We start from the raw sequence: 27,643 nt of genomic DNA, 5'->3' as shown, positions 1-27,643 counted from the left end.
TAAGGATCCAATCTTTGCTCCAAATCCACTATTTTCTAACTGTAGCAGCAAGTCATTTATAAATATTGTGTACATCAAGGTTGACAAAACACCCCCTTGTCTCACTCCTTGGCCAATTGAGAACCAATCTGAAAATTGCCCATTTACAAGAACTTTACTCTGTAAATTTGTATACATGTTAAAAAATATCAAAAGGGATTTACCCGTAATTCCCAACGTGAATAATTTAAAAAGCAGTCCTTCGTGCCACACGGTATCAAATGCCTTTTTTGTATCAAGAAAAGCAGCAAAAACCCGTGAACCCATGTTTACATTATATTGTACTGATTGCAACAGCACAAAACTCGCTGTTGTGCAGCCTAAACCTTTTTGGTAACCATGTTGTTGTGAACTGGGTATACTAGAATTAGTATCTTTGAGCCAAGTTACCAAACGTTCATGAATAATTTTCTCAAAGGTTTTGTAGATAACAGGCAGTAAAGTAACAGGCCTGTAACTTTCGAGGGAGTTCTTTGATTTTCTGTTACCTTTGTACAGTGGTATTACTAACCCTTTTTTGCAATCTACAGGTATGTAAGATTGATCAATCATCCGAGTAAATAAAATTGTCATACACTCGATGAGGTAGTCGCTGCCATAGATCAAATGTTCATTGCAAATTTGATCATGGCCCGATGCTTTTGATTTCTTTAGACCTTTAATGATTTCTCTTACTTCATTTAAACTGATACTGGTCTGTAAGGCCTCGATATGGCTTACTTCGTCCTGTAGACCCCGATTTAATTCTCTCTCTATAAATTCATAAAAGTTTCCGTCAAAACTATGGTTTAAATTCGGCGTGTGAATGTCCTCATAGTATCTAGCAAAGCCATTTGCGATGGAATCATCATCACGGACACAAACTCCATCAGTTGATAGTTCCTGACAAAAATTTGTATTGTTCCCTCTCTTAATGTTGATCATTTTCCAAAAGTGTCTTACATCGCATTCATGTGCTTTTTCAATTTCTTCATACACCTCCCCCATATATTTTTCCACAGCCAGTTTTTGAACGTTTCTAAAGTCTCTCTTCTTATCTTTATATTCTCTGTAAGAATTAAATTGACTACCCCTCGGTCTTCCCTCATTTATCCAAGTATACCTAGCTTGTCTTTGAAGTTTATGTGCTTCTTTGAGTTCATTTGACCAATATGGTTTGGCATGATAATTGAATTTAGACTTTGGAAGCGCGATGTCGCTTGACTGCTGTATTGCATTAACAATGTGCTGGTAAAAGCTATCAACATTGTCCGAAATAGTATCTATATCTAAAGTTTTCAGGCGAAGGTCCAGCTCAGATTGATAGTTTTTCAAGATATCAGCGTTTAATTTATTCCAGGCTATGTTGTTTCTCTTCATAGACTGTCTGAAGTCTCTCGTGGGGGAGGGGGCAACCGGGGATCTATCCTCGGGGCCTTGGACGAACACCACTTTTTAATTTTATGAAGGAGAATTTTTGTTTAACAAGAACTAGGAGAGGCGTGGATGTTTCTTTCCCCAGGGCTCGTGATCGCTCTCTACGTCCCTAATTAAGCGTGGAATTATGCTGTATAAATGCGAAGACAGAAGAAGTGAAATATTGTTTTTAAAATGTATTCTTCAAACAGCACACATACAATGATGAAATAAATGCATTTACACAATCTCAGCCGAAAAAAAAAAACAAACATGTAAAGTAGATAGATCCTAACTTTTGAGTTTTGGGCTTGTGCGTGATGTGCCCTTGAGTAAATGACCAAGTGTAGTACATCATACTACCACATGACATTGTATACCTTATCATTCCACGTTATGCCATGACATACACTGACCTAATTTGATGCCGGCAAGGAAGAACTAGCTGTAAGTAGAAACCCTGATATGCACGATGTAATTTAATGTAATTTGAATTCAGCATTCCGTTTCTGTGTCAACATTATTTTTGTGACATAAAGAAAAGTCATCGCTGCGAAATAATTGTAGAATCTTAATTTTTAACTGCAACAACCTTATGGTCAGTATTACCATTTCGACTCCTTGTACATGTTGCAAAAACGATATTATCTATCAGTACTTCCCAGCGTGGTTTCAGTCAGAAAAGTTCACGGCTTGATTTATCATGGCTAGAATTTCTTCCAATTACCTTTTGTCAAAAGTCAAAGGTTAAAGGTTAGTTGGACCTGACCAAAAATCGGAAAACTAAAATTCTGTATGATTAATCACGTTAGCATAGCAAATTTGTGTGTTTGTGTGTGTGTGTGTGTGTGTGATTTGGATTTTTAACGTAGCTTTTTCTCGTGGGTCGGTGGTTCTTCCCTGAGTTTTCCAGGGTTCTTCCTCCACCAGTTATACATACCACCATGTATAGCCTATCTTGTGCTGAGAAATGGCGTCAAACCCTACAACAACAACAACAACAATAACGCAGCTTTAACAATTTTCAGTCACATCGCTACGATGTCTGCAGTGTGGTTGTTTATGGTGATGTCTAGCGCTGGGGAATCATGCCACAGACATGTAGCATGATGTCCCACCCAGGCACATTATCTTTACACCAGGCCGACCAGTGCTAACAATAACCACTTAATGCTGAGAGCCAAGTACCATTTTTGTAAGTCTTTGGTATGACTCCGCCAGGGATCGAACCCACGGCCTCTAGCAAAGTTTTAGATATTTTAGAAAGAGGAAGGTGGAGGAACGGTGTCACATAAAAGGACTGTTAAAGCTCCATATAATTTCGGGCAAATGCGAAATTCTTTTTGCCGTATTGAAATTCGGGTTAAATAAAGTCTAGATTTAAACCAGTCTTACTGATCCTCTGTGTATTTGATGTCTAAACAGATTTTGGACGTTTTTTTGTTATGAAGGCTCCAACTCCGACCTTATAGGATATATTAGACACTTTCATACAAAACTAATGAAGAGCATCAATGTCTTCCGAACGCTTTGATTCACTTTCAAATTTCTGATAGCTGCATTTCCGTTGCCCAAATCAAAGGTCACCAGATAAAGACCCCTAAGAGGTCTCTATCAGATCTTCTCGGAAGACTGGAGATCTGATTTAATATATATATATAGACGTACATTGAGCTAAAATAAAGACAGAATAGGCAAAAAGGTACACAAAATGTACAACCTAGCATTATCTAGTATATCTCCTAAGTGTTGTTGTTGACCTGTGTATTTCAAACAAAACTTTTCATCTTTATCCAAACTTCTTTTTTTTTGGGGGGGGGGGGTGCAATATGCCATACTTAATATCTATAGATTATCCCTGATATGGAAACTGCACCACTTCCCATCCGCTGGGGAAGGCCACGTTTTCTCTACAGCAAAAAAAAATGTATCTGCACTTTGTTATCAGACTGCACTCTGTTATAATTGTATTAAGCTTTATTAAATAAAAAGTGATTTCCTTTTGAACTTACGGCATACATAATGACACAATCTCGCGACAATTTTGAGAATGTCAAATGGCACACTTTTTCCAGGGGTAGGGGCCGCCTTTTTTAATTGTTACATTTTACTTCTTAATGAGCATTTCCTACACATTGTTACCGTTGTACGAGCTATTCTGCATAGCAAAAGAGTTGTCACATGTTTTGTTTCCTTTTGCTTTGCATGACTTTTTTGTGTGTGCACACCTCTGGAACCAGTTCCTAATCGTGCAGCTTATAGTATTTATTTATATTTATATTTTATGTGGAGTGTACTTGATCTCAGTTTGTATCGATTCCGCCTTGGTGGAAGCTAGACTTAGAGATTACTTTGGCGTCTGTGTGTTTGTTCATCCATAAGCCCACACACTATGTTAAAGTTGATTTATTGTAAAATTCTAAAGTAGAGTTGGCCATAGAGTAATGTAATGTATGTCAAAAATAATGCAAAGACTAGCATGTCTAATCCATCTTGTTCTGTTGCTCATCAGTTATTTATTAATTGCAGAAACGTGACATGGCTGACGAGGTACCGGAAACTATATATGATGTTCCCACACCGAGTTTTCTGGTCGACATTGATATCGTGAAGCGTAACTGCAGCAGAATGATTGAGCTGTGTAAACGATATGGCGTTGAGCTCCGACCGCACATGAAGACACACAAAACAATGTATGCAAACAAATTAACCAAGAAATCTCTAAACATTAATAATTGATCTGTCTCACAGGAATAGTCATTTCTTTCCTTAAATTTTACGGAACACATTCAACACGACTATCAAATTTTACGATTAATTTTCATTTCTAAAATATGGTTTGAAATACTCACAATATGAAAATTACAGTTTGAATGAATATGCCTCACAAAAATGTACTGAATATTTAGTGATACGTCTAGAAATACAGCATACATAAATTAAATCTCGCAGTATAAATTCGTTAAAACCTCTTAATATTTATTACATACTTTATTTGTTAAACAATAATGCAAGAGTAATAATGGCATGCATTAAAAACAAAGAAAACAATTTTTTTTTAAATACCATAAAGGTTTTCTCACGCAAATAAAGTTTGAGTTCCCTTGTGTCCTTATTATGGTCGAAACCCTTTGCATTTGAATAAAGTATCTATTTTCAACTTCTAGAGTAATAATTATGTCAACTTTGAAGAGTTGAAACTTTCTTTGACGATCTCATCACTTATATATGTCATATGGATGGGGAGTATTTCAGAACAGCAGAGTACAAATGAAATATCCCTGTCGCATGCCCATTTATTTGCAAGATTATCACCAGTCTATTCTTTTAATAGTGAGGGAGGTATTCTGATGACGGGTGGGACAAAGAGGAAGATTGTGGTGTCCACGCTTGCTGAAGCGGAGTTCTATGCAGATAATGGATTTGACGATATATTGTACGGCCATCCCATTATCAAGGAAAAGCTTGACAGGTGCGGAAACAAAATAAAAAGCAGCTGGTCATTATTTTTAAAGATCCTTATTCATCAGAGAAGAATAATCAATTTCGTTTAGTCGTAGACACCGAATTCTTACTTTGTAAATATAAAGCTATTCTTTATCACATCTGTCATAGACACTGCCTTAATACTTCGTAAATCTAGTCTTTATCACATCTATCATAGACACTGCCTTAATACTTCGTAAATCTAGTCTTTATCACATCTGTCATAGACACTGCCTTAATACTTCGTAAATCTAGTCTTTATCACATCTATCATAGACACTGCCTTAATACTTCGTAAATCTAGTCTTTATCACATCTATCATAGACACTGCCTTAATACTTCGTAAATCTAGTCTTTATCACATCTGTCATAGACACTGCCTTAATACTTCGTAAATCTATTCTTTATCACATGTCATAGACACTGCCTTAATACTTCGTAAATCTAGTCTTTATCACATCTGTCATAGACACTGCCTTAATACTTCGTAAATCTAGTCTTTATCACATCTATCATAGACACTGCCTTAATACTTCGTAAATCTAGTCTTTATCACATCTGTCGTAGACACTGCCTTAATACTTCGTAAATCTAGTCTTTATCACATCTGTCGTAGATACTGCCTGTATAATTTCCAAATATGTGTTTATTACATCTGTCATAGACACTTCCTGTATACTTTGTAAATCAGTTCTTTATCAGATCTGTCGCAGATACTGCCTGTATAATTTCCAAATCTGTGTTTATTACATTTGTCACATCTGTCGTAGACACTGGCTTTGTATTTCGCCAGTCCATTCTTTATGACATATGTCGTAAATACTGGCTTTGTATTTCGCCAGTCCATTCTGTATCACATCTGTCATAGATACCGGCTTTGTATTTTGTAAATCTGTTATTTTATCGCATATGTGGTAGACACTGGCTTTACATTTTTTATAAATATGTTCTTTATCAAATCTGTCGTAGGCACTGGCTTTATATTTCAGAATCTCCACGTAGAGCTGGTGAGATCTGATTGAATACGATTGACATAGTTTGTTAACAACAAACTGACTGAAAGGTTGACACTTTTAATCAGAAATTTTTATTGCAATTATTGTTTTTGTTTTAGTTCACTGTAGAACAATTTGTCTATTATTATTATCTAGCTGTGGCTGTGCTGGACACTTTCGGGTGTTGTAATTTTATATTACATGTACCACTGATCTTTGTCAGAAATATTTTACCAGAGAGAGAGAGAGAGAAATAGACAGTCAAGTACTTGTACTCGTATATGTTAAACTTGTTATGTTACGCAAATGGAGGAGAAACTTGTGAAGATTATGCATTATAATGATTAAATAAATTTCATGAAATCATTATCAATGCCATTTGTTTTTGTCATGCTTAATTGAATGATACTTAGAAGAAGCACAAGATGATGATGATGATTATGATGATGATTATTATTATTATTATTATTACCAGATGCACAAAACTTGCCAATCGACTCGACATGTTCCATTTGATGTTTGACAATATGACTGCCCTGGAGGCAATCAAATCCTCAACCCTCGACCCCGGGAAAAAGTGGTCTGTTTTCTTAGAACTGGACTGTGGAAATGGTAGAAGTAAGCCTCTGTCTTTAGTTCACTAGTTCTTCAAAATTACTATTACCGAAGAAATTTAAGGTTGTAATACTACAGTTAACAAGATCCTCGGCTGTTTCAAAACTGTCTTGTGCGATGCTATCCTTTTTACGTTTATCTTCAGAGATTCGTTCTCGTCTTAATAAAGACTTAGAAGTGTTTTGATTCATATTTAGTCGGATATATTTTGTAATAGAAATACCGTGGTAGCGTTTGTTTTTTTATCGCTTTTAAGTTTCCACATTGTAGGTGGCATTAGATGGAACTCAGATGACGCAGTCCATTTAGCCAAAATAGCTGCCACGGCAGAGAACATAGCCTTTCAGGGACTGTACACGCACTGTGGGGACTCATATACATCCTATGCTAGAAACGAGGGGCTCCGTCAGGAGATCCAAGAAAACACCACAGAGAGACTGTTGTTCCTGAAAGAGAGGTGATGTTAACAGCAGCTTATATCGTATACAGGAACAAAATATTTGAAAAAGCAAGGCATTCTGTAATAATTATAGATAAATCCATGATCTTTTGTGAGAGAAACAAGGTGAGGGTTGAAAATGGGAGGGGGGAATTGTCTCGGCAAGAATCTGAACCGAATCATGCCCAGCATGTTGAGTCAATCTTTTTATAGCATTTTTAAAATATCCAGTAATCTATTTTCTTTACATAAAAACACCAGTATAAGTTGAAAACCAACTAAGTACCTAACATTTTAATCAAATCTATTTTTTATTTTATTTTTTCGCTTTCAATGGCATCATGTTTCATTTGGATTGTATCCTTCATTAATTGCATCTTTGTCAAATAAATTCAAGTGTCCCACATGTGCATCTATCTTTAGGCTCCGAAAGGAAGGAATACACTGCAAGTCTTGTGGTTGTGGGTCGACGCCATCTTGTACCAATCCCATCGACTCTATGTCCGGCCTGACGGAGTTCCATCCGGGAAATTATATATTTTATGGTAACACAAAACAAACATAACATTTCCAAACCTTCAAGAAAGAAGGATAAAAGAATCGTTCATATTTTATGCAGTTTTTGTCGTTATTCAAATTTCACACCACCCCGCAGTGAGCGAAGACACATGGCTGCAACTAATACAAAGCACCCAATCGAAATAAAAATGAGATGACAATCTCTCCACTCAAATAAAATATTCAACAATGGCCACTAGTTCAAACTTTAAATTTATAATCAATGTGGCTGAATAATAGTAGCATTGTCTGGTTAGATGATATTTTGAACTAAACCAAATTATTGTTGACCTTTTCGTGGTGTTGTTGGTGGAAAATTATTAATTTTGAGAAGTTTTTTTTGCACCAATTATACAGCGCGCAAAACAGGTCCTCTTAAAGAACTTGGTAAACAATAAGTATGCTTTTACGGGGGAAAAAGTGCAGAGTGTGTTTACAATTTATTCAAGACATTGGAACAACACATATAGTGGGATGACTACTGATCAGTAACTTGGTGTATATGTGGGGTGGGGTGGGGTGAGGTGAATTACTAATTAGGGTTTGGTATGGATTTATTCTCAAAGTCCGCACAAGAGGTTTCAAATCTATCTAAAATGGAGTTGTGTTTTACAAACCCATGTCTGGTGTGGGGTGATACTTAATGACAGAACGTATTTTTGTCGGATAAAACAGTTTTTTTACTAATGGCAGAACGTCTTTCACCAGATAGTATAATCTTTTTTCACAAAGTAACAGAATGTCCTTTCACCAGCCAGTGGAGAAGGTCTTTTTTACCAGATAGAAGGATGTCTTTTCTACAGGTAGCATGTTTTTCACCAGATAGTAGAACATTATTTCAGCAGGTATATTGAAGTCAGAAATGAAACGATATGCGATAAAAGGTGACAGCATTAATTCCGCTAATAATATTCCTAATAAAGAAGCTACCATCCTTATTTATAAGACTGTTTTTCTTCTTTAAAATAGAGTGTGGCGGCTGTGATTGCCAAATCGCTCCGCTTTTTAGGCCCTTATTATATAAATGACTTCCAGAACAATATTAACATCAAAAATTATACTGACAGCAAAATCCACTCTTCAATTAATGTCGAACGCTTATATTTATAAAAGCCAAACATATGACTCTAACTCCACATGCATTTAGACTTTATGCAGATGACGATTGGGACTGTCCAGGAGGAAGATGTGGGAGTCAAAGTAGCCACGCGGGTGGTCAGTCATAGGCAGGACATGAATATGATGATAGTGGACGCTGGGTTTTCTGCCATTAGTTACGACGGAATACAGAGGATGAGTTATCAACCCACAGGAATATCTCTATTCAAAGGTCACCCAAACCTTAGGTTAGACCAGAATAATTTTCCATGCAAATATAAAACTGGGGGTGTTTTTTTTTACGTCAATTTCAAAGCAGATTATTACATTTAAGCTAGCGTAGGTATACAAAGCTAACGCGGTCGTTAAGGTAGAACAAAAATGGAGGGCCAGAGTGAAACAACTGATCTTGGACCAGTGACCACTAACTCTTACACAATTATATTATCATTGCTCTATACATTTCTGGTGGGTTTTTTTCAGTTGATGTCTGTCTTGTACAGTCAGTGGGATGGTGGCAGGTATAAAGCAGATAGGAACACGTGCATTGGCAGATAGAGTCACGTGCGATTTGGTGCCCGCGCCCCGCCTAGCGCTGGGGCCATGACTAAACTGACCCATATGGCCACGATTCCATTGTGTACAATTATCATTGATCAAAGAATAAGTTTCAAGATAGCTTCTTACCAATCATCATATGCAAATAATAGTACTTGTGTTTATTTTCTAAAGAAAAATAATATCAGCGCTTATTTTATTTTCTTATTTTTTGAAACGTATTTACGAAATGCAACGATTGTATTTAACTAAGTGTATCAGGTATGAATGTTTCTTTGACATTAGCATCATATAACCATCAAATTACCACCTGGTTTTGATATTTTTTCTCATTATTGCAGATAATAGGACAAAGGTATCCATAAGTTTAATACAATTATGATATTGTTCGCATTCAACTGATACTTAACACAGCATTTTAACCGATGACTGTCGGTCCTATGTTACGTTCATCTAATCACATTTTTATCCTCAGCCTTACATTGTTACTTCCAATTACAAAAAGCAAATCTCTTTTGCGTAAATGTCACATATCAATCAATGCAATTATCTCCTGTTCAGGCTATTTGGGATGACACAGGAGCACGGAAAGGTTCAACCTATAGAGGGCGCTCTCGACTTCGACATGTACCCGTATGGAGAACTCTTGTTTCTCATTCCATGGCATGTAAGTTTAGAAATGCACCCGTCTTTACGTACCATTATTATTTTTTTTTGCTTAAAAACTTAAATTATGGAGGCATAATCTTTCCTATGGTTGTCTTACAAATTCAAGTTTAAACATATTCTCTATGTGGAGGCTTAGGGAGATCTGCTTTTTTCAATTACAACAGCAGGCTTAATTTTCTGCGTCGAAAGAGTGTGTGTATTGATTTTTCGAATGTCAATGATATACAACGGAATACATTCCAGCTCAGTTGACCTATGTTGTGGTGTTCCACAGGGGTCTGTTCTTGGACCTGTTCTCTTCATTCTATACACTTAGCCGCTCTCAAATGTCGTAGATCATCATCCAGTATCTCACCAATTGTATGCTGATGACACCCAAATATACAAATCTAGCCACCCAACTGAAGTTGATGCTACCATCCAAGGTGTAGAGAGGTGCATTTCCGATGTGAAATCATGGATGACATGTAACAAGCTGCAGATGAATGATGGCTAAACTGAAGCCATTTCTCTGCATTGACCAGAAGTTCGTATCTCATTACATACAGTCAGAAGGAGGGCTATTTGCTTACACTTGATACAGGCCTAGCTTTCACAAACTTAAAAAACCCAACGAATTATGCACGAGAATTTAACGTTGATTCATGTCTTGTATAATGGCTTGATTTTGTACCCGCTGCAGGACCGTAGTAAATTTGCACTGAACAAAACGGCGCCCTGGGCGAACGTCGCCTTTGGTGCCTCCACTCCTTCTCCGAACAAAAATACCACAAGCTCCGCAAAATGGCGCACCCCCTCTCCCAGCTTGGCTCTCAGATAGGATAACTATATGGCCCGCTCCTTAGGACGGTCCTGACTCTTTGCCTACTAACGACAATAACGGACAACTGCCGTCTTTATTTCCCAACTACAGTGTCAAGCTAGTAAACTCTAAATTACAGAGTTGTATAGTGTCGCTTTCTCATTTTTCTGGGACAAATCTAACGGGTATAATTCACTTTAAGAGCTTGGGCCATGTATTAAACTGTTTTATCAGCATGTCTTGCAAGACGCCAAAGTAAAAAGGATGTGTTATCCGAGAGCACGTAAAGTGGGACGGAGCTTGCAGGCGTCAGTGCTCTGGCAGCATTTACGGCAATCAAGCCGATGAAATTGTTTCATTCATTTCACTAGCTGTTCAAATGAAGCATACTCAATTTATTAACCCCGGCTAAATGGGAAAGCAACACAGTAAGAGAGTATGGTGCGCTGTGATAATTATACAGTATAGTAGGGAAGCGAAGATGGTGGCTGTCCTTTCATGTCTTTATTATACAGGTAGGTATGATCCACACAAAAAATAAAGACGTTATCTAGCATCAAGCTTGTTTGCTTTTTTAATTACAGTTGGTCCATAAAATCTCACAAATGTTGATACATTACAAGATAATTTCTGAATGACCTATGAATTAAGGATCGACCATTCAATTTTCTGGGCCGGGTAGGTGATAATGTTTTGTTTGTTTGATTTTTTTTTGTTCTTTGTTGTTGTTGTTGTTTGTTTGTTTGTTGATTTTTTGTGGGTTTTTTTTGTTTTGTTTTGTTTTGTTTTTTCTTTCTTTTTTACCGCAAGATAATATTTTTCTTGTAATGAGAGCAATAGCAATTATTCAAACTAGTTGAGGGCCTCAAGCTCAACCCTTCCACCCACTACACCGCCCCAGAAATTAAATGGTCCGGCTCTTAAAACAATCAGATGTAAATCACTATTTGTGCTTATAATTGAACTTGCTATGGGTCATTTTCTCTTTTCAAAAATTAGGAGTGTATAACCTAAATGTTTGCCGAATTGAATGATCCAGACGGCATAGATTAGCGAAGGGACAAACACCAGATGTAAAACAAGCAAATTTATTTACAAGTAGTGAATAGGGTCACCTTAGCCTCAATGGGAATTAGCATTACAGGCCCCCCTTGGGTCACTTTAGCCTCAATGGAAATTTAACATGGAGAAAAATCGAGGGTCACTTTAGCCTCAAGGGAAATTTAACATGGAGAAAAGTCTTGGGTCACTCTAGCCTCAAGGGGAATTGAACATGGGAAAAAGTTTTGAGTCACTCTAGCCTCAAGGGGAATTGAACATGGGGGAATAAAGTGTGGGTCTATCTAGGGACAAGGGGAATTGAACATGGGATTGTTTTTTTTTTTAAATTTTTTTTAAAAAAAAAGGGGTAGGCAATGGAAAGTCATTCTCTTTTCGAGAAATATGGGTGGCCCTGAAAAGGGCCTTTGGGTTTATGTTAATGTATCCATTAACATAAAGGGCATCTGCGGCATCTTCTTGTCCTCAAGCTGCGTCTTACTCGAGGGCCATAAATCAGTGTCCTCTTGAGGCAACCTTGTCTTTCTACATACACTCTTCGTATCCACAGACTGGTGTCTGACTTGTCGACAACGGTCCACTTGGACCGGACATACATCAGCATGTCCGTCCTAAACATCATGGAAGACACAAGGGTGGATGATTCGACTGTGGTCCACATCTTGAAGCGACGAGAACAGGTGAATCAATGCAATGAACTGCGCTTATTTATAGGTAGAGGAAGGATTGAAACGGATTGAGTTCATTCACCAATCCGAACACGCGTTACAAAATTCAGTCAGCCCGCATCCAATCCGAAGAGAGCAGTCTGTGACGTCACGTGGTCTATATAGATTCGCTAGCGCTTGTGTGCAGTCAATCTATGTGACAGTGATTCAACATGACGGAAACTCAGCAAACGATTCATTGGGGTGCACCAGCAGTGGAGACCGCCCAACGGAACCCGGACTTACTTTCAGAAGAGGTAAATTGGGATTTTGTGGATTTTCTTACCTCGCAAGAATTTGTTCCTGAACCTTCGTTACCTTCTTCATTACCGCAAGTGGAGAATTTTAGACAGAGACAGAAAGAAGAATTGGAGAAATTTATACAACGACAAAAGGAAGCGGAACAAGCTTTTCTCCTACAGCAGCAGCGAGAAGAAGAGGTAAGAAAAAAACAACAGCAACAACAGCAAGAAGAAGTAGCAGCAAAAAAACAAGAGGGTGAAAATCAAACGGTCACGGTACTGTTGGACATTTTAGCGGAGTTAAGAAGTCTGAAACAAATGTATCAGACTTCTTTATTACGACCGAAGAGAATACGACCTTCCCGAGCTAAACACGTTAACCCTGTGACTAAGCCTACCGTACCACCCTTAGTGATTTCAACCCAATCATCATCAACATTACGCAGTCCAGAAGTAGGCCTTGGCCGTGGCAAAGGCTTAAAACAAAAAACCCCATTTTACCCCTATAGTACGTGTCTTTGTATGAGTGCGTGAGTGTACGTTCTTATTTTAAAATCAAAACTCAAAGACACTTACCTTATATCATTAATTTATTCTTTTATCCATTGTTACAATCCAATTCACAATTCACATCATAACACTTTAAAAAAAGTTCATTGACTTCTTTCTCCTTGTTTAGTCTCTCTGTTTTTTAAATTTCTTCACCGTCACAGGCTTTTTCTCTTCTTCCTCCTCACTTTCTTCCCTTCTTCTTTTCTTCTCCTGTTTCTTTTTCTTCACCTGTCTGCTTTCTTCCTCTGCAGAATCCCTCTCTTCTTCTAAAGAATCCCTCTCTTCTTCTGAAGAATTCCTCTTTTCTTCTGACTCCTCTTGTTTCTTTTTTGGGCAATCTGGAGACCAGTGTCCTTTTTCTTGACAATAATAACAGGTATCTTGATTTTTGTCTTTTTTAGCCCCTTTTTTTGTTCTTTTTTGACGGTCTGGACACTCTGAAGACCAATGCCCTTTCTTCTGACAGATATAGCAAGTATCTTGACTTTTATCTCGAAAGGAAGGAGAGTAGTCCGTCGGCTGGTCTGAAGAGAATTTTCTAATGACCCCTCGCAAAGCTCTGACGAAACGTTCGATTTGGCTAGTCTCTTCCATCGTTGTGCTCGGCTTGAGAGTGAAATGAATAGTGAAAGGACAAGACACACACCCTTTTATATACGCTGGTCTGCCATGACTATAAATTAGTCTATGGTGTTTAAACTTGAGTCATTTGACGTTTTGCACTCAAGATGAAACGATCCTATTCATTCGAGAAGAAAGAAGAAGAAGAAAGTAAGAGGCAGAAACGTGATCTATCGTCTCGTACCAGAGCTGAAGTCTTGGCACAAATTCATGCCAGTGATTTTGAAGAGGACATGAGTGAACCAGAATTTGAAACCTCTAAACCAAGTTCACCACCCTTAGTCAACCCTGAAAAATACTATTCCATTCGAGAGACGGAAAAGCGCTCCTCTAGAAAATTTAGAACCACGGCTTACAAATACACGGTGAAGTTTAAAGATTTCAAGGCTGAAGTACCGTTAGAGAAAGCAGAAGTGTTCATCACTGGGGTGTGGGATTCTTTGCTCACCGCACTCAAGCGACAATGTCAACCCAAAGAAGACGATCGCTTGAGACTTTCCATACAACACGACGGTTTGAAATCCCCTGTTTGGATCGAGTTTAGCACCCCTGCAGAATTGACCGCTTCCAAAGTCATGGACAAGATTCAACACGTACAACAATCTAATGACCAGTTTGACATCACCGATGGAAAAGTCACACTGGACATGACCCACGTCTCTCCTCCTCAAGGGACTGGACGCAAAAAGATGTTATTGGTGGACGACCTTCGCAGCACCAAAAAGAGTCTAGTCCAAATTAACAACCCTCAAGACCAGATGTGTTTAGTCCGTGCCATCGTGGTGGGACGAACCTATGCCAACAAGAACGACACGGTAGAATGGAAAAGAGCCTGGAAAACTATTCGATAATCGGACCGAGCCAAACAACGAAACGAAGCAGAACTCCTGTTACAACAAGCTGGCCTGTCCAAAGACACCCTGTGGAAAATTTCGAGAACTGTTCATGGAACACGGAGGGGTCGATCCTTTGAAAGAAGCTTGCACCATTGCCAAAGCGTGTTCCTTAGTGTATCGACAACGATTCATGCCTGAAAACACTGTGGCTGTCATCAGCCCTCAAACGACCAACTTTGTCAAACCTCAATACTCGGTCAAAGCCCTACGTTGGTTACATTACTTGTGCGACAAGGAAGACAAGTGGATTCAGCATGCCCGCAACGGAGGGGGCGAAAAGACCATCGGAACGTATTCGGTCGATGGCTGGGACTTAGAAAACCCCAAGATCGTGTACGAGTTTAACGGTTGCTTATTTCACGGATGTCCCGTCTGTTACCCTGACCGTGGCACTAAAAATCAGTTTTTGCAACGAATCATGGAAGACTTGTACCAGGACACTTGTCAGCGACGCCTAAAGTTAGAACAGCAAGGATACCAAGTGGTGGAAATGTGGGAACACGAGTACGATCACCGTATGAAAACCGATCCCGAGTTTAAACGTCTCGTGGAAAGTTACCAGTTCATGGACCCGCTGAAACCGAGGGATAGTTTGTACGGAGGAAGGACCAATGCCACCTGTTTGCTGTACCAAGCCGACGAAGAGAAAGGAGAAGAAATCAAATACTTGGACGTGTGTTCGCTGTATCCCTACGTGTGCAAATATTGTCGCTTTCCTGTAGGGCACCCGCAATTGTTAATGGAACACATCGACCTGAAAAACATTCGACAATACGAAGGCTTGATCAAGTGCAAAGTTTTGCCTCCCACGAACCTATACCATCCCGTCTTACCTCACCATTGTCAAGGCAAACTGATGTTTCCATTGTGCCGTACTTGTGCCGAAACGTGCAACCAAGACCAACCTTGTCAGCACACCCAGGAAGAACGTGCCTTGACGGGAACCTGGGTCAGCGTGGAATTGTTCAAAGCTCTGGACATGGGATACCAACTGTTAGAAGTGTACGAAATTTGCCACTTTTCCAAGACAGAACAATACCACAAGGGTGATCCCAGTCAGAAAGGCATTTTCGCCGACTACGTGGATGCCTTTTTGAAACTGAAACAAGAAGCCAGCAGCTATCCGTCCTGGTGTCACACTCCCGAAGACCAAATACAATTCAAAGAGAAATACTATGAACAAGAAGGCATCTCTTTAGACCACATCGAGAAAAACGAAGGCAGGCGATCGTTTGCCAAAGTGATGTTAAATTGCTTGTGGGGTAAAATGGCACAACGACCGTGTTTACCCAAGACGGAATATTTGACAGAACCTTCCCGCTACTTCCAGATGATTCACGACAAAACCAAATACATGAAACACGTGGACGTCGTTCGAGAGGATTTGATCTTGGTCAATTACGAAGAAGATCTGGACTTTGTACAAGACGACCCTTTTGGAAATGTCATCATTGCGGCTTACGTGACAGCTCATGCTCGCTTAAAATTGTACGAAGCTTTAGAACTGTTAGGAGAACGCGTCCTGTACTTTGACACGGACAGTTGAATTTACATCCATCACCCGAGTCAACAGCACCCTAACATCGAAGGAGACCGTTTAGGAGCCTGGACAGACAAGCATCCCGACGACAAGATTCTAAGTTTCGTCAGTGGTGGTCCCAAAAATTACGGCTACGAATACCGGGACAAACAAGGAGAAGTGCACACGACGTGCAAAGTGAAAGGACTGACTCTGAATTATCATACCAGTCGAGTGGTCAATTTTGGGGTATTGAAAGAAGCCTTGCAATCGGGAGAGGATGGAAACTTTAAAGTGACCACCTATCAACCGAACAAGATTGTACGTTTACCCACTCATCACATCGTCAGTCGGCCCTTGGAAAAAGTCTATCAAATCGTGTACCAGAAGCGAGTTCTACTTCCCAATCATTTCACCTTATCGTATGGACACGTTGGTATAAAACATTGGTTGTAAGAGGATAGTTACCCCACCAGAAAGATGACTTCGCCACAGCAAGAATCGAGTGAGAAACCCGATGAGAACTCCAAGTTCAAACCCTACCATTTTCCAGTCTTCTTACCTGACTATTGTGATTGTGCCCGTCGATTGGACACGTTTCAGAAATGGCCTACGGATAGGGAAGGATTACCTTCTTCGCATGTTTTAGCTAGAACAGGATTTGTCTACTTGGGACCTGAGTCAGGATTGGGATACGAGGTACAGTGTTTCGCTTGTAGACTGAAGTTACGAATGGATCTATGTATCTATAAAGATTCAGCTATTCTGGAACATACTCGATGGCCTCCGCACTGCCCTTACCTTTCTATGGCCTTTCCACCCATCACACTACGGTACAATGTTGACGGTACCTTAGAGACGGTACCTTCCAGAACAAGACATAAAAAACATAAAAAAGGAAAGATGTACAAGCTTGAGACTGCATTGCGACTAGTATAAAAAGGGGCTATGGTCAAGATCGATAGTTCATTGTGACTACCAAGACCGAGCGAACAAGATGAATACTTTCAGAGAAACACAGAACAAGTTGTTTAGAAAGGCACAATTCAAGTGTGAGGCTTCGGAAGTGGAATGCGATTGTCAGCCTTGCGATGGGTACGATGCTGTACGTTGTGACCTTAGCGATGCCGTAAAGCATCATGGGAACTTTAGTGTCATTACCCCTATCATGGAAAGGGATGCAATGCATGTCAAACCTGAGGGATGCGAAAGCGATGCCGCTCGTCCTCTTGGACATTTTACTGGGTTTCGTTTTAAAGGGGAATGTTCACCTTCACGTCTACCCCCCTACGGATGTCATCCAGCCCTGAGCAAACTCCTGCCCATGTCACTCAACCCTCATCGAAACGAACCTGTGAAAGAAGAATATTCGTTTCCTGTGCGTTTGTCGGAATACTGCGACTTTGAAAATCGTCTTCAATCGTTCAAAGGAAAATGGCCTAAGTATCTGGGAGGACCGACCCCCGAAGAATTAGCCAGAGCCGGATTTTTCTACTTGGGCGAAGGAGATAAAGTCAAGTGCTTCAGTTGATGTGTCACTTCACCACTGGGAACCGCAAGATTCGGACTACGTAGAACATGCTCGATGGTCACCGAATTGTCATTACTTACCCTTAGTGGGACCGAGACGTTGAACTAACTTACCATAATCTGTTCATGGATACTTTACAAGAGAACATTCGTGCTTTGCCTGTGGAGTTGAGAGAACGCATTTACCGAGAGCTGGTCAAAATACAAGTGAAACGTAAAGAACAATTGCATCCGTTACGTCACCGGTGTTTGAACCACTGGTACCTGAATGCTATACAAGGACTGATTGAGTTTAAAGTGTTCCATTGGACAGACATTGATCAACGACCCCCTGGTTTTAAAAAGGAATGGTTTGGTATTGACGATTCTATCTACTACATTGTAAACGTACTGCATCGAATTCCAGAGGAAGAGTTAACGAATTACCAACATCTTGAACACAATGTCAACTTAGTGAAAGAGGAAACTTCTGAACGAAGTGTAACGTGTAAATTAGTGACTAAACGATTTAGATTCGACAATGAATTGAAACCATGTCTGTGCAAAGAGTACATGTTTTGTGTCAGACCAAAGAGGATTTAGTATGACCTATTCATGGATACTTTGCTAGAGAACATTCGTGCTTTGCCTGTGGAGTTGAGAGAACGCATTTACTGAGAACTGATCAAAATACAAGTGAAACGCAAACGCAAAGTTATTGAACCGTTTTTAAATTATGCTTTGTTCCAAAGTATAAGAAGACTGATTATGAGTGGATATTACATCAGGCACAAAGGTAAACGAGGCTATTGGCCACCACCCAAGGATTCCAAAAACAGTGTATATACTTATGGATACTTTACAAGAGAACATTTTGGGCTTCCTGAGGAGTTGAGAGAAAGGATTTACCGAGAACTGGTCAAAATACAAGTGAAACGTAAAGAACAATTGCATCCGTTACGTCACCAGATCTTTAACCACTGGTACCTGAATGGTATAAGAACACTGATTCGTCAGAAATTTTTTCAGTGGTCAGACCTTGTTGAACATTTTCAGTTTGTGAATGATGATGAACTAGACGTTCGTAATTTTGGTTACTTCGAGATTCACTTACTGCAACGTATTGAGGAAGACGAGTTAAAGGATTACCAACATTTGTTACATGGAATCTGCTTAGCGAAAGACGTTTCGGTTACAGTATGTAACATTTAAATTCCCTACTGGAGAACGAACATGTCTAGTTAGAAATTACCTTTATTGCTTCCGAAACAAAGACACTATAAAATCAAGTTCCCATGCCACGGATTATGTCACATCTTATTGAACAGATTCCGTGGAAGGAACTCAATGACCATATTCAAACCGTGGATCATTACCATCGATTATTACAAGAACTGTATCCATTCAATTTGGGACGACAAGTGATGTGTGTCTTAGTGACTTGTTTTCTGGGATTTCGTTTCCCAGCCGATTCCTTGTGGACTCTTTACGATCAGTACTTACCACCTCAATGGCCTTAAATGGTCACGAAAAACTCCTTTTGCTCAAAGCCTTGCGGTTTCATCTGGATACTTCTCGACCTCTACGGGAAAAACAGATTCGTCAACTTTTAGCTACCCAAGACGTGTATGACGATGTGTGTGTAGCTTGTGACTTACATCCCCACTGGACAGATGTCCGTGCCTGGAAAGAATGGGATTTTGAGGCTTGGACCCAAGAAGTGGCCCAGTATGCACGAGAGTGGTTCAAGGAAAAAAGTTACTTTTCAACCCGTGTTAGTGACGGTGCCAGAAGAACCCGTCACCCAGGACGGGACTGTCGTGGACAGGCTTGAAAGACCCTTTCGGAAGGACACTTGTGTGACCTTACCCCCTACTATAGAACTGGTTAGAACATTACCCAAAACATGTTGTACAGACACTTGTGTTTATTCCACGTTAATGGTTATCATGTGCCTTTTATCCTTGTACTTAAGCCTTTGGCTTTTATGTATTTTTGTCTTTTGTATTCATTTTTGAAAACATTCAATAAACGTGTTCTGAAAAAAAGTATATAAACTCTTGTCTTGTTTGTTTTCGTGTCACAAGTGACATTTCTCACACAATGGCTACCTCTGCTGTCTCTGCTCCCTCTTCCTCTACTGTCAAAGTCATCGACGAACACTTAGATCGTGCCAGTTCGGAGCCTTTGTATCTTCGCCATCCCTTTAACATGCTCATTGCTGGACCTAGCGGTTCAGGCAAAACCGAATTCGTCAAACGTTTGATCGAACATAAACATCATTTGATCGATCGGCCACCTCAGCGGATCGTGTGGTGTTACAAAGAGTGGCAATCGGCGTACAGCCTCTTGCGAGAAAGTCAAGGCGATTCCATCGTGTTTGTGGAAGGCATTCCTAAAGAAGACGACGGCATCGTCTCTGACTCCCGTCAAACCCATTTGGTCATTTTCGACGACATGTTAGGAGAAGACGAAGAAGAAATTAAACTGTGGTTCACGCGCAAAGGGCATCACCGTAATGCCAGTGTCCTTTACATCACCCAAAATTTGTTTCAACAAAGTAAAGCCCATCGCACCATCAGTCTCAATGCGCATTACGTGGTCTTGTTTAAAAGTCCGCGAGATAAATCGCAAGTGCAAGTCTTAGCCAAACAGTTAGGAACGCCTTGGCTGACTCAGGCGTACGACGATGCCACTCAAACTCCACACGCCTATTTACTCGTCGATTTGAAACCTACGACCCCCGAGGATTTGCGATTTCGTACCCACTTGTTTCACCACTGGTGCCAAGACGGAGGGCCTGTCCTGTACACGTCTCCGTCCTCGACTTAATTTCACTCCACATAAAAAATCTATAAAAACCTCAGACCCTTTTCGTCTGTCTCACACAGTGTGAACATGACGTCCCTTCAGTCGCATCTTCCCGTCAAATTGATTCGTGCCTTGTATGGCATCAGTCGAGAAAAAAATCCACAAATACGAGCTCGTGTCTTAGAAGCTAGTCTCAAAGAAGTCTTACGATGGTTCACGGTGGCGGCACGTCAATTACTCCAAGGAATCATTCAGATTCCTCATCAAACCAAACGCTTTTTCGATCGAAACAAAGTCGCTTTGGTCCAACTGGCCGATCCCCGCATCGACACTCAAACCAAAAAACAAATCATTTTGAAACCTGGAGGGAGCGGTACTCTAGGAGGGGTCATCATTCGCTCTCTCTTAAGATGGGATCCTATTGCCCCCAAAGTTATACCCAAGAAAAAAGTCCAACGAAGCCCCAAAAAGAAAAAGAAAAAGACCAGGTCCCCAAGAAGAACTTCTCCAGTGGCGGGACCCTCCTGTTACCAGACACCACCCCGGAAAAAGAAAAGAAGCCCCCAGAAAAAGAAACAGAGAAAAAGTCCCCAGAAAAAGAAAAGTCCACAGAAGAAAACTAGTCGCAAGAGAGGCACTTCGGCCAGGACGCAACTTTACACTCGCAAACCACGACCTGCCACGTCGGTGACTGCGTCTCCGTCATCCTCACGTTCATCCACTTCTCCGTTGATGACACCAAGAACTGAAGTGTACTTGGAGATGTTGATTACACCAAGAACTTCTCCGTTGATGACCCCAAAAAGAACTTCCCCAGTGGCAGGACCCTCCAATTTAGCGGCAGTGGCTGCTGCTCACAAAGTACCTTCTCCCAAAATCAAAGTCCAAGAAAGATCGGGCATGTTACAAAGTTTACTGGATTTGTCCAAGCAAGAACTGCCTCGATTTAGTCCGTTACGTACCCCTGCACGACGTGTCATGCCTGTCCTCAAACTGATACGACGTAAAGGCAATCAGTGGCGACGCGTTCCAGTATAAAAAAAGGCCTGTGACCAAGTCGGGGGTATCAGTGTTTTTTGGTACTCCTGAAGACTCAAAGGTGTCACCCTCCAGAAAACCCCAAGGAAAGAAAAGGAAAGGACTACCACCACGTTTAGTCAAACATGGGGACATGTTATCTATCCTGTCCAAAGCTTCTCCACCTCTACGAAAAAAACTCATTCAATCGGCCTCCAAAGAGGTCATCAATACCGTGTGCGAATGTTGTTTGAACGTCTTGAAAGGCACGATCCCTTTATCCAAACACCAGAAACAATGCTTAAGCAAACATCGTCACGTTCTTCGCCAAATGGTTCAAAAGAAAATTCCCATTCGTCAAAAGAAGAAGATGTTGGTCCAACGTGGAGGCATTTTGCCTCTCTTGTTAGGCCCCATACTGAAAGGAGTCTTGGGAACCATGTTGGGAGGACTGGTGGGAGCAAGATAAAAAGGCCTTCGGAAGTCCCAAGATCTCAGAATCGACCCCTGACAACCCCATGGAAGGACGAAAACTAGCTTTAGTACCTTACAAACGATGGATGGAATACCATCGGTGGCAAGAACAACGCACCCCGCATTTACCTCCCAATCCCCATTTGAGCGAGATGTCCCAGTTACAACACGAATTGCAGTCCTTGATGGATCGCCAAGATTTGTCCGAAACAGAAAATCGCAAAAGTACGGTCAACTTTTGCAACGACTGCAACTCTTTCACCAGAAAGCTTTAGACGAAACAGCTCTACCCACTCTGAAAGATTTTAAGACCTTGATGAAAAGTCCAGCACCATCACCAGTACCAGTACCAGTCCCAGCACAACCAGTGACCAAGACAGAAAAAGGAAAAGAAGAAGAAGAAGGGTTTCAAACTCCACCAGAAAAAGTACGCAAGTTAACAACACCACCTACCTCCAGAATTGGATGGATTAAAAAGATGATGGCCACCCCTTCTTCATCACAAGAGAAAAAGAAAGTGAAGACAGAAGTGAAGACAGAAGTGAAACAAGAACCGATATCCCCCGCTCAGACATCCTCCTCTTCAACACCTATTGCCGGTCGCACACGCAAAGCATTGCAATCCAAGAAAATACCCCAAGAGAAAAAGAGTAGCATCCTCCAAGAGTGGGTGTCTTATTAACATACGAACACAAAAAAATGGAAAAAGTCTTAGCCAGCATTTACTACGATCCCTCGCATCCTGCAGGTTACGCAGGAGTTCAAAAATTGTATCGTGCTGCCAAAACACGACTGAAAAGTCTCCGTTTACCTCAAGTGCAACGATGGTTACAAGAACAAGCTACCTACACTTTACACAAACCCATTCGACGCAAGTTTGCCAGACGTCGCACCCGAGTGGAAGGCATCGATCATCAATGGCAAGCCGATTTAGCCGATGTCTCTCATTTGGCCAGCTACAATCGTGGCTACAAATATTTGTTTTGTGTCATCGACGTCTTTTCCAAATTTGCCTGGGTCGTGCCCTTGACTTCCAAATCCAGCAGCGAGTTAGTGCGAGCCCTGCAACGGGTGTTGAAACAAAGCGGTCGTCACCCTCTTCGACGGCAAACGGACAAAGGCACCGAATTTCTGAACCAAGCTTTCCAAAAAGAATTAAAGAAACGTGACATTCATTTTTTTACCACCGAGAATCCCGAAACCAAAGCCAGCATCGTGGAACGTTTTCAACGCACTTTGAAAGAACGCATGTGGAAATATTTTACGCATCACCACACTCTGAAGTATATCGACATCTTACCGCACCTGGTGCAAGCGTACAACCAATCTTACCATCGAAGCATCGGACGTGCCCCGCAAGACGTGACTCCCGACAACGAAGTGTTGGTGTTTGAGCGTCTGTTTGGTACGTCCCCGACGAGGGCTGTCCCCAAGAAAAGTGGAGAGTTGGCCGTAGGAGATTGGGTACGCATTGGCAAAACCAAACGCACTTTCGACAAAGGTTACTTACCTAACTGGACGATCGAATTGTTTCGCGTCACTGGACGAGTGCATGGCCGTCATCCTACTGTCTATAAATTGGAAGACATGAACGGAGAAGTGCTCAAAGGAACGTTTTATTTGCCCGAGTTACAACGTGTCACCAAAAAAGAAGACGACGTGTACGACATCGAAAGCATTCTCGAACGCAGAACCCGTAAAGTAGGCAAACGACGTGTCAAAGAAGTCAAAGTACGTTGGAAAGGATATCCACCCAGTTTTGATTCTTGGATCGACGCTTCGCAAGTCATCGACTATAAAAAGAAGTGACCATCATGCCCTTTCACACAGACGCAGCTACGTCGACCACTCTTTCACCTAGTTCTTCTGTGCAAGATTTACAAAAACAACCTTTGTGGGTGTGGTGTGGAGAACGTGTGCCTAAAACGCAAATCGTCTTTTTCTGCCAAATCTTCGTGGTGTATTGTGTCATCGGGGCAGCCATTGCCAATTTGAGTTTGCAACAAGGACACAAACAATTGTGGACCATTTTATTGAGCAGTTGCATCGGTTACCTACTTCCCAATCCCTCCCTGAAATTCTCTTCCAACGGGAACCACGGGAACCTTGTGTTCAGTGCCAGTGCCAGTCACCACTCCAACAACAATCAAAACCAGAACCCCATTTTGGGCGGAGACACGCCTCTGACGTCCAGTAACCCCTCGGACAGCCACAGAACTCTGGAATTATGAGTCACCAAAACCAATTTTACTTAACCTTACCCAGTGACAGTTCCATGGAGGTGTTTCCCCACAACACGTTGTGCTGTTACACGGCCAAATTACCTCAGGCCATCCCCTTAGATCACGAAGCCCATTGGGAAGTGGCTTTGGTAGAAATGATTCACCCAACACAAATCAAAAACATCACTGAAACTCAAAACACTTTTGACGTCGAAATTCTTGACCCAACAGTGCAGCAAACCATGACGGCCACTTCTCAACATAAATCACTTCCCAAGGCCCCAATACTCAGCAGTGACACTTCTTCTCCTCTTTACGTGTATCACTTTAAAATTAACTCAGGTCATTATTTTAGTGGTCAACATCTGGTGGAGGCCATCGCTGACAAATTCTATGCAGCCTTTGACAAAGTTCTGTCCAAACTAAATAAACGTGTCACCATTGAGTACCACAAACAGTCTCACCGTCTACTCATCAGATTTGAAAGTGAGGATAGAAGTATACGTATTAAATTTTGCCCTGGATTGTATGACATTTTAGGTGGAGACCTCAATTTGGTCACGGATAAGCAGACCAAAAAGATTCACATCGCAGAGATTGACAACAACGGGCATTTTGCAAGGTATTTTCGTTTACCGGTAGAACTGAACCAGGGACTGAATTTGATGTTCGTGTACTCCGATGTGGTGGAGTACAATGTGGTGGGACACACCTCCGTGCCGTTACTGCGTGTCATTCCTTTCAAAGTAAATTCTGCCACGGTCACTGACGAGGAAGGTGGAAACACTTATCACGTCCACCGCGAATTTGTACATCCTCATTATTTGCCTGTCAGCAAGTCGTATTTGGACACGGTCAACATTGCTGTAAAAGGAGATTTGGGACAAAATATTCCATTCACCAAAGGAAAAGTCACGGTGAAACTCCATTTTCGAAAACGGTTCTCTCACGACTCGTAAGTCATGTATCCAGTGTACCGAGGGGTTGCCCGACAGCGAGGACACGGTTTAGGAGATATCTTGAAATCGGCCTTTCGTTCGGTGGCCCCGGTGTTGAAACCGATGGTGACACGCGGATTGCACGCCTTGAAAGATGCGGCACTGACGCAAGGCAAAGAATTTCTCCAAAATGTCATCATCGACAAACAAAACCCTAAAGAAGCCTTCATGAGGGCAGGCAAAAATGTCTTGCTGCAAACGGGTAAAGACCTTTTAGGCCGACGAGACACACCTATAAATGCTCTGCACGCTACCGAGTCAGGCATTCAGCAAGGACAAGGCAGAAAGAGACGACGAAGAAAACACCCTTTCACCAGACTTCACACGTCTAAAGCTAGAAAGGCCAAGAAAAGAAGAACCCATCGAGACTTAGACGTTTTCGATTATTGAGACACAGCAACAAAAAAAATGATGCACCGAGAGTCTTGCGCCTGTTCCAAGTCGGAACTGGATCTGTTTGCCATGCCCCCCACGATGATGATCATGCAAGAATTCCAATGGGTGGAATTTCATCCCGTTTCCTCATTGGCAGATTCCGCTCCCATCGAGTTTGAAATCAAGGGACAACCCGAAGATTACATCGATCTGAATAGCAGTTACTTGTACTTGAAAATCAAAGTTCTAGATAAGGATAATGGTGCAGTAGAAGACACTGAGAATATAGCTCCCGTCAACAATTTCATGCATTCCTTGTTCAGCTCAGTGGACTTGTACTTGAACAACAAACTGGTTAGCAGCAGCATGGATACTTACCCTTACCGTGCCTACCTGGAAAATCTCTTGACATACGGAATAGATGCCAAGAATACTCATCTCAATGCCTGTGTGCTATGGGAACCTGACGAAGCGAAGGCGTTTGAGGAAACAGATAAAGACAATGACGGCTTTGTGGAAAGACGAAACAAAATCCTAGTTGGAAAGAGTTTAGAACTGATGGATCGTTTGCATTTGGACATGTGGTTGCAAGAGAAATATTTGCTGAACGGGGTCAATGTCCGCTTGAGACTGAATCGTAGCAGTGCCGCTTTCCATTTGTTGGCTGATACTGATGCTGCCAATCCTAAAAGCAAAATCGAGGAGACCAAACTCTACGTACGACGCGTGGAAGTGTTACCCAAAGTGGGAAACGACATCAGTCAAACGTAGAGCAGAACGACCGCCAAGTATCCCATACGAAGGGTGGAAGTGAAAACGTTCACCATTCCCGCTAGCCATCATTCCATGATCGAAGATCATCTGTTTCAAGGACAGTTACCCAAACGTTTAATCCTTGGTATGGTCGAGAATGAAGCCTTCAACGGAGCCTTCAAAAAAAATCCTTTCAACTTTCAACACTTTAAGGTGAAGAAAATCGAAGTCAGTCGCGATGGCAAGACCTTGTGTACCAGACCTTTCGAACCGGACTTTAGTGACACGAAGATGAATTACTTGAGATCGTACTTGTCCTTTTACGAAGCCACCGGCCAGTTAGGAACCAACACCAGTCACGGCATTACGTACGAAGATTACGCAGGAGGCTATCCTTTGTGGGCTTTCGATTTCACTCCAGACCAAGGCAGCGACGAGAGACATTTCCACCCTATAAAATCAGGCCAGATTCGTGTGGAACTTCAGTTTGCAGAACCACTGGACAAGACAGTGAACGTCATCCTGTATGCAGAATTCGATAATACGATAGAAATCAACAGTTTGAGAGAAGTCATTCTAGATTATTAGAAGCTATGGAAGACTGTTCTCCCTCTTTACCTAGTGGAGAAACTTTGGACATGGAATGTGAGGAGACTGTGAAAGAAGAAGAAGTTATCATGATGAAGTCGAGATGGCCAGAACAAGAAGCCCATTTAGTCTCCTGTTTTGCCAAACACTTGGTCGAATAAATGACGGAATTGATCAAGAAAAATTGCTATGGATGTCAAAACGATCATCCCAGTCAAATTCAACACGATAAATGCCTGATGTTGAGTCAAGAAGAAAAATTGGACGAGTACCTGGACGAAGCTTGGAGTCTCATCTCGGACGAAGACGTGTTGCATCAGTGGTATAAAGACTTGCGTGAACATTCTTGTCCACCATTAACCACTCAAGAGATCAATCGTATCGAAGCTCTCCTGAATCAAAGTGAGGAGACGAAACGAAGAAACGGTTATTTGTCAGACATTTTCAAGCAAAAAGTCAGGATCGAATTGACAACTTATTATTACCTGTGAAGAAGAAGAAGAAGAAAACACACAAATCAATGGATACCTGGGAACTTTATTACATTTTGAACCACAGTTCGTATACGGCTTCTTGGAATCCTGTCGTCTGTGCTAAAGATGAACTTCCTCATCGCAAACCTCAAGATCATCAAGCTTACGTGAT

At 41.2% G+C, this 27,643-nt stretch overlaps 1 protein-coding gene across 1 annotated transcript in view; it reads left to right on the top strand.

Moving 5' to 3' along the window:
* The first annotated feature begins 1,828 nt into the window (after positions 1–1,828).
* The window catches only part of LOC149790759 (D-serine dehydratase-like), a 31,978-nt gene continuing 6,163 nt past the window's right edge, over positions 1,829–27,643 (top strand). The window contains exons 1-8 of the mRNA XM_089971439.1: positions 1,829–1,881; positions 3,964–4,127; positions 4,769–4,906; positions 6,392–6,534; positions 6,802–6,988; positions 7,394–7,515; positions 8,676–8,874; positions 9,746–9,851. Of these exons, the coding sequence (XP_089827565.1) occupies positions 3,973–4,127; positions 4,769–4,906; positions 6,392–6,534; positions 6,802–6,988; positions 7,394–7,515; positions 8,676–8,874; positions 9,746–9,851 (1,050 nt within the window). The 5' untranslated portion in view covers positions 1,829–1,881; positions 3,964–3,972. The remainder of the gene's footprint in view (positions 1,882–3,963; positions 4,128–4,768; positions 4,907–6,391; positions 6,535–6,801; positions 6,989–7,393; positions 7,516–8,675; positions 8,875–9,745; positions 9,852–27,643) is intronic.

Source organism: Sinohyriopsis cumingii, chromosome 10 (assembly GCF_028554795.1).
Source record: "Sinohyriopsis cumingii isolate HCF-2022 chromosome 10, ASM2855479v2, whole genome shotgun sequence".
NCBI lineage: Eukaryota > Metazoa > Mollusca > Bivalvia > Unionida > Unionidae > Sinohyriopsis > Sinohyriopsis cumingii.
The sequence above is the reverse complement of the archived record's forward strand: the minus strand, read 5'-3'. Positions and strand labels throughout refer to the sequence as shown.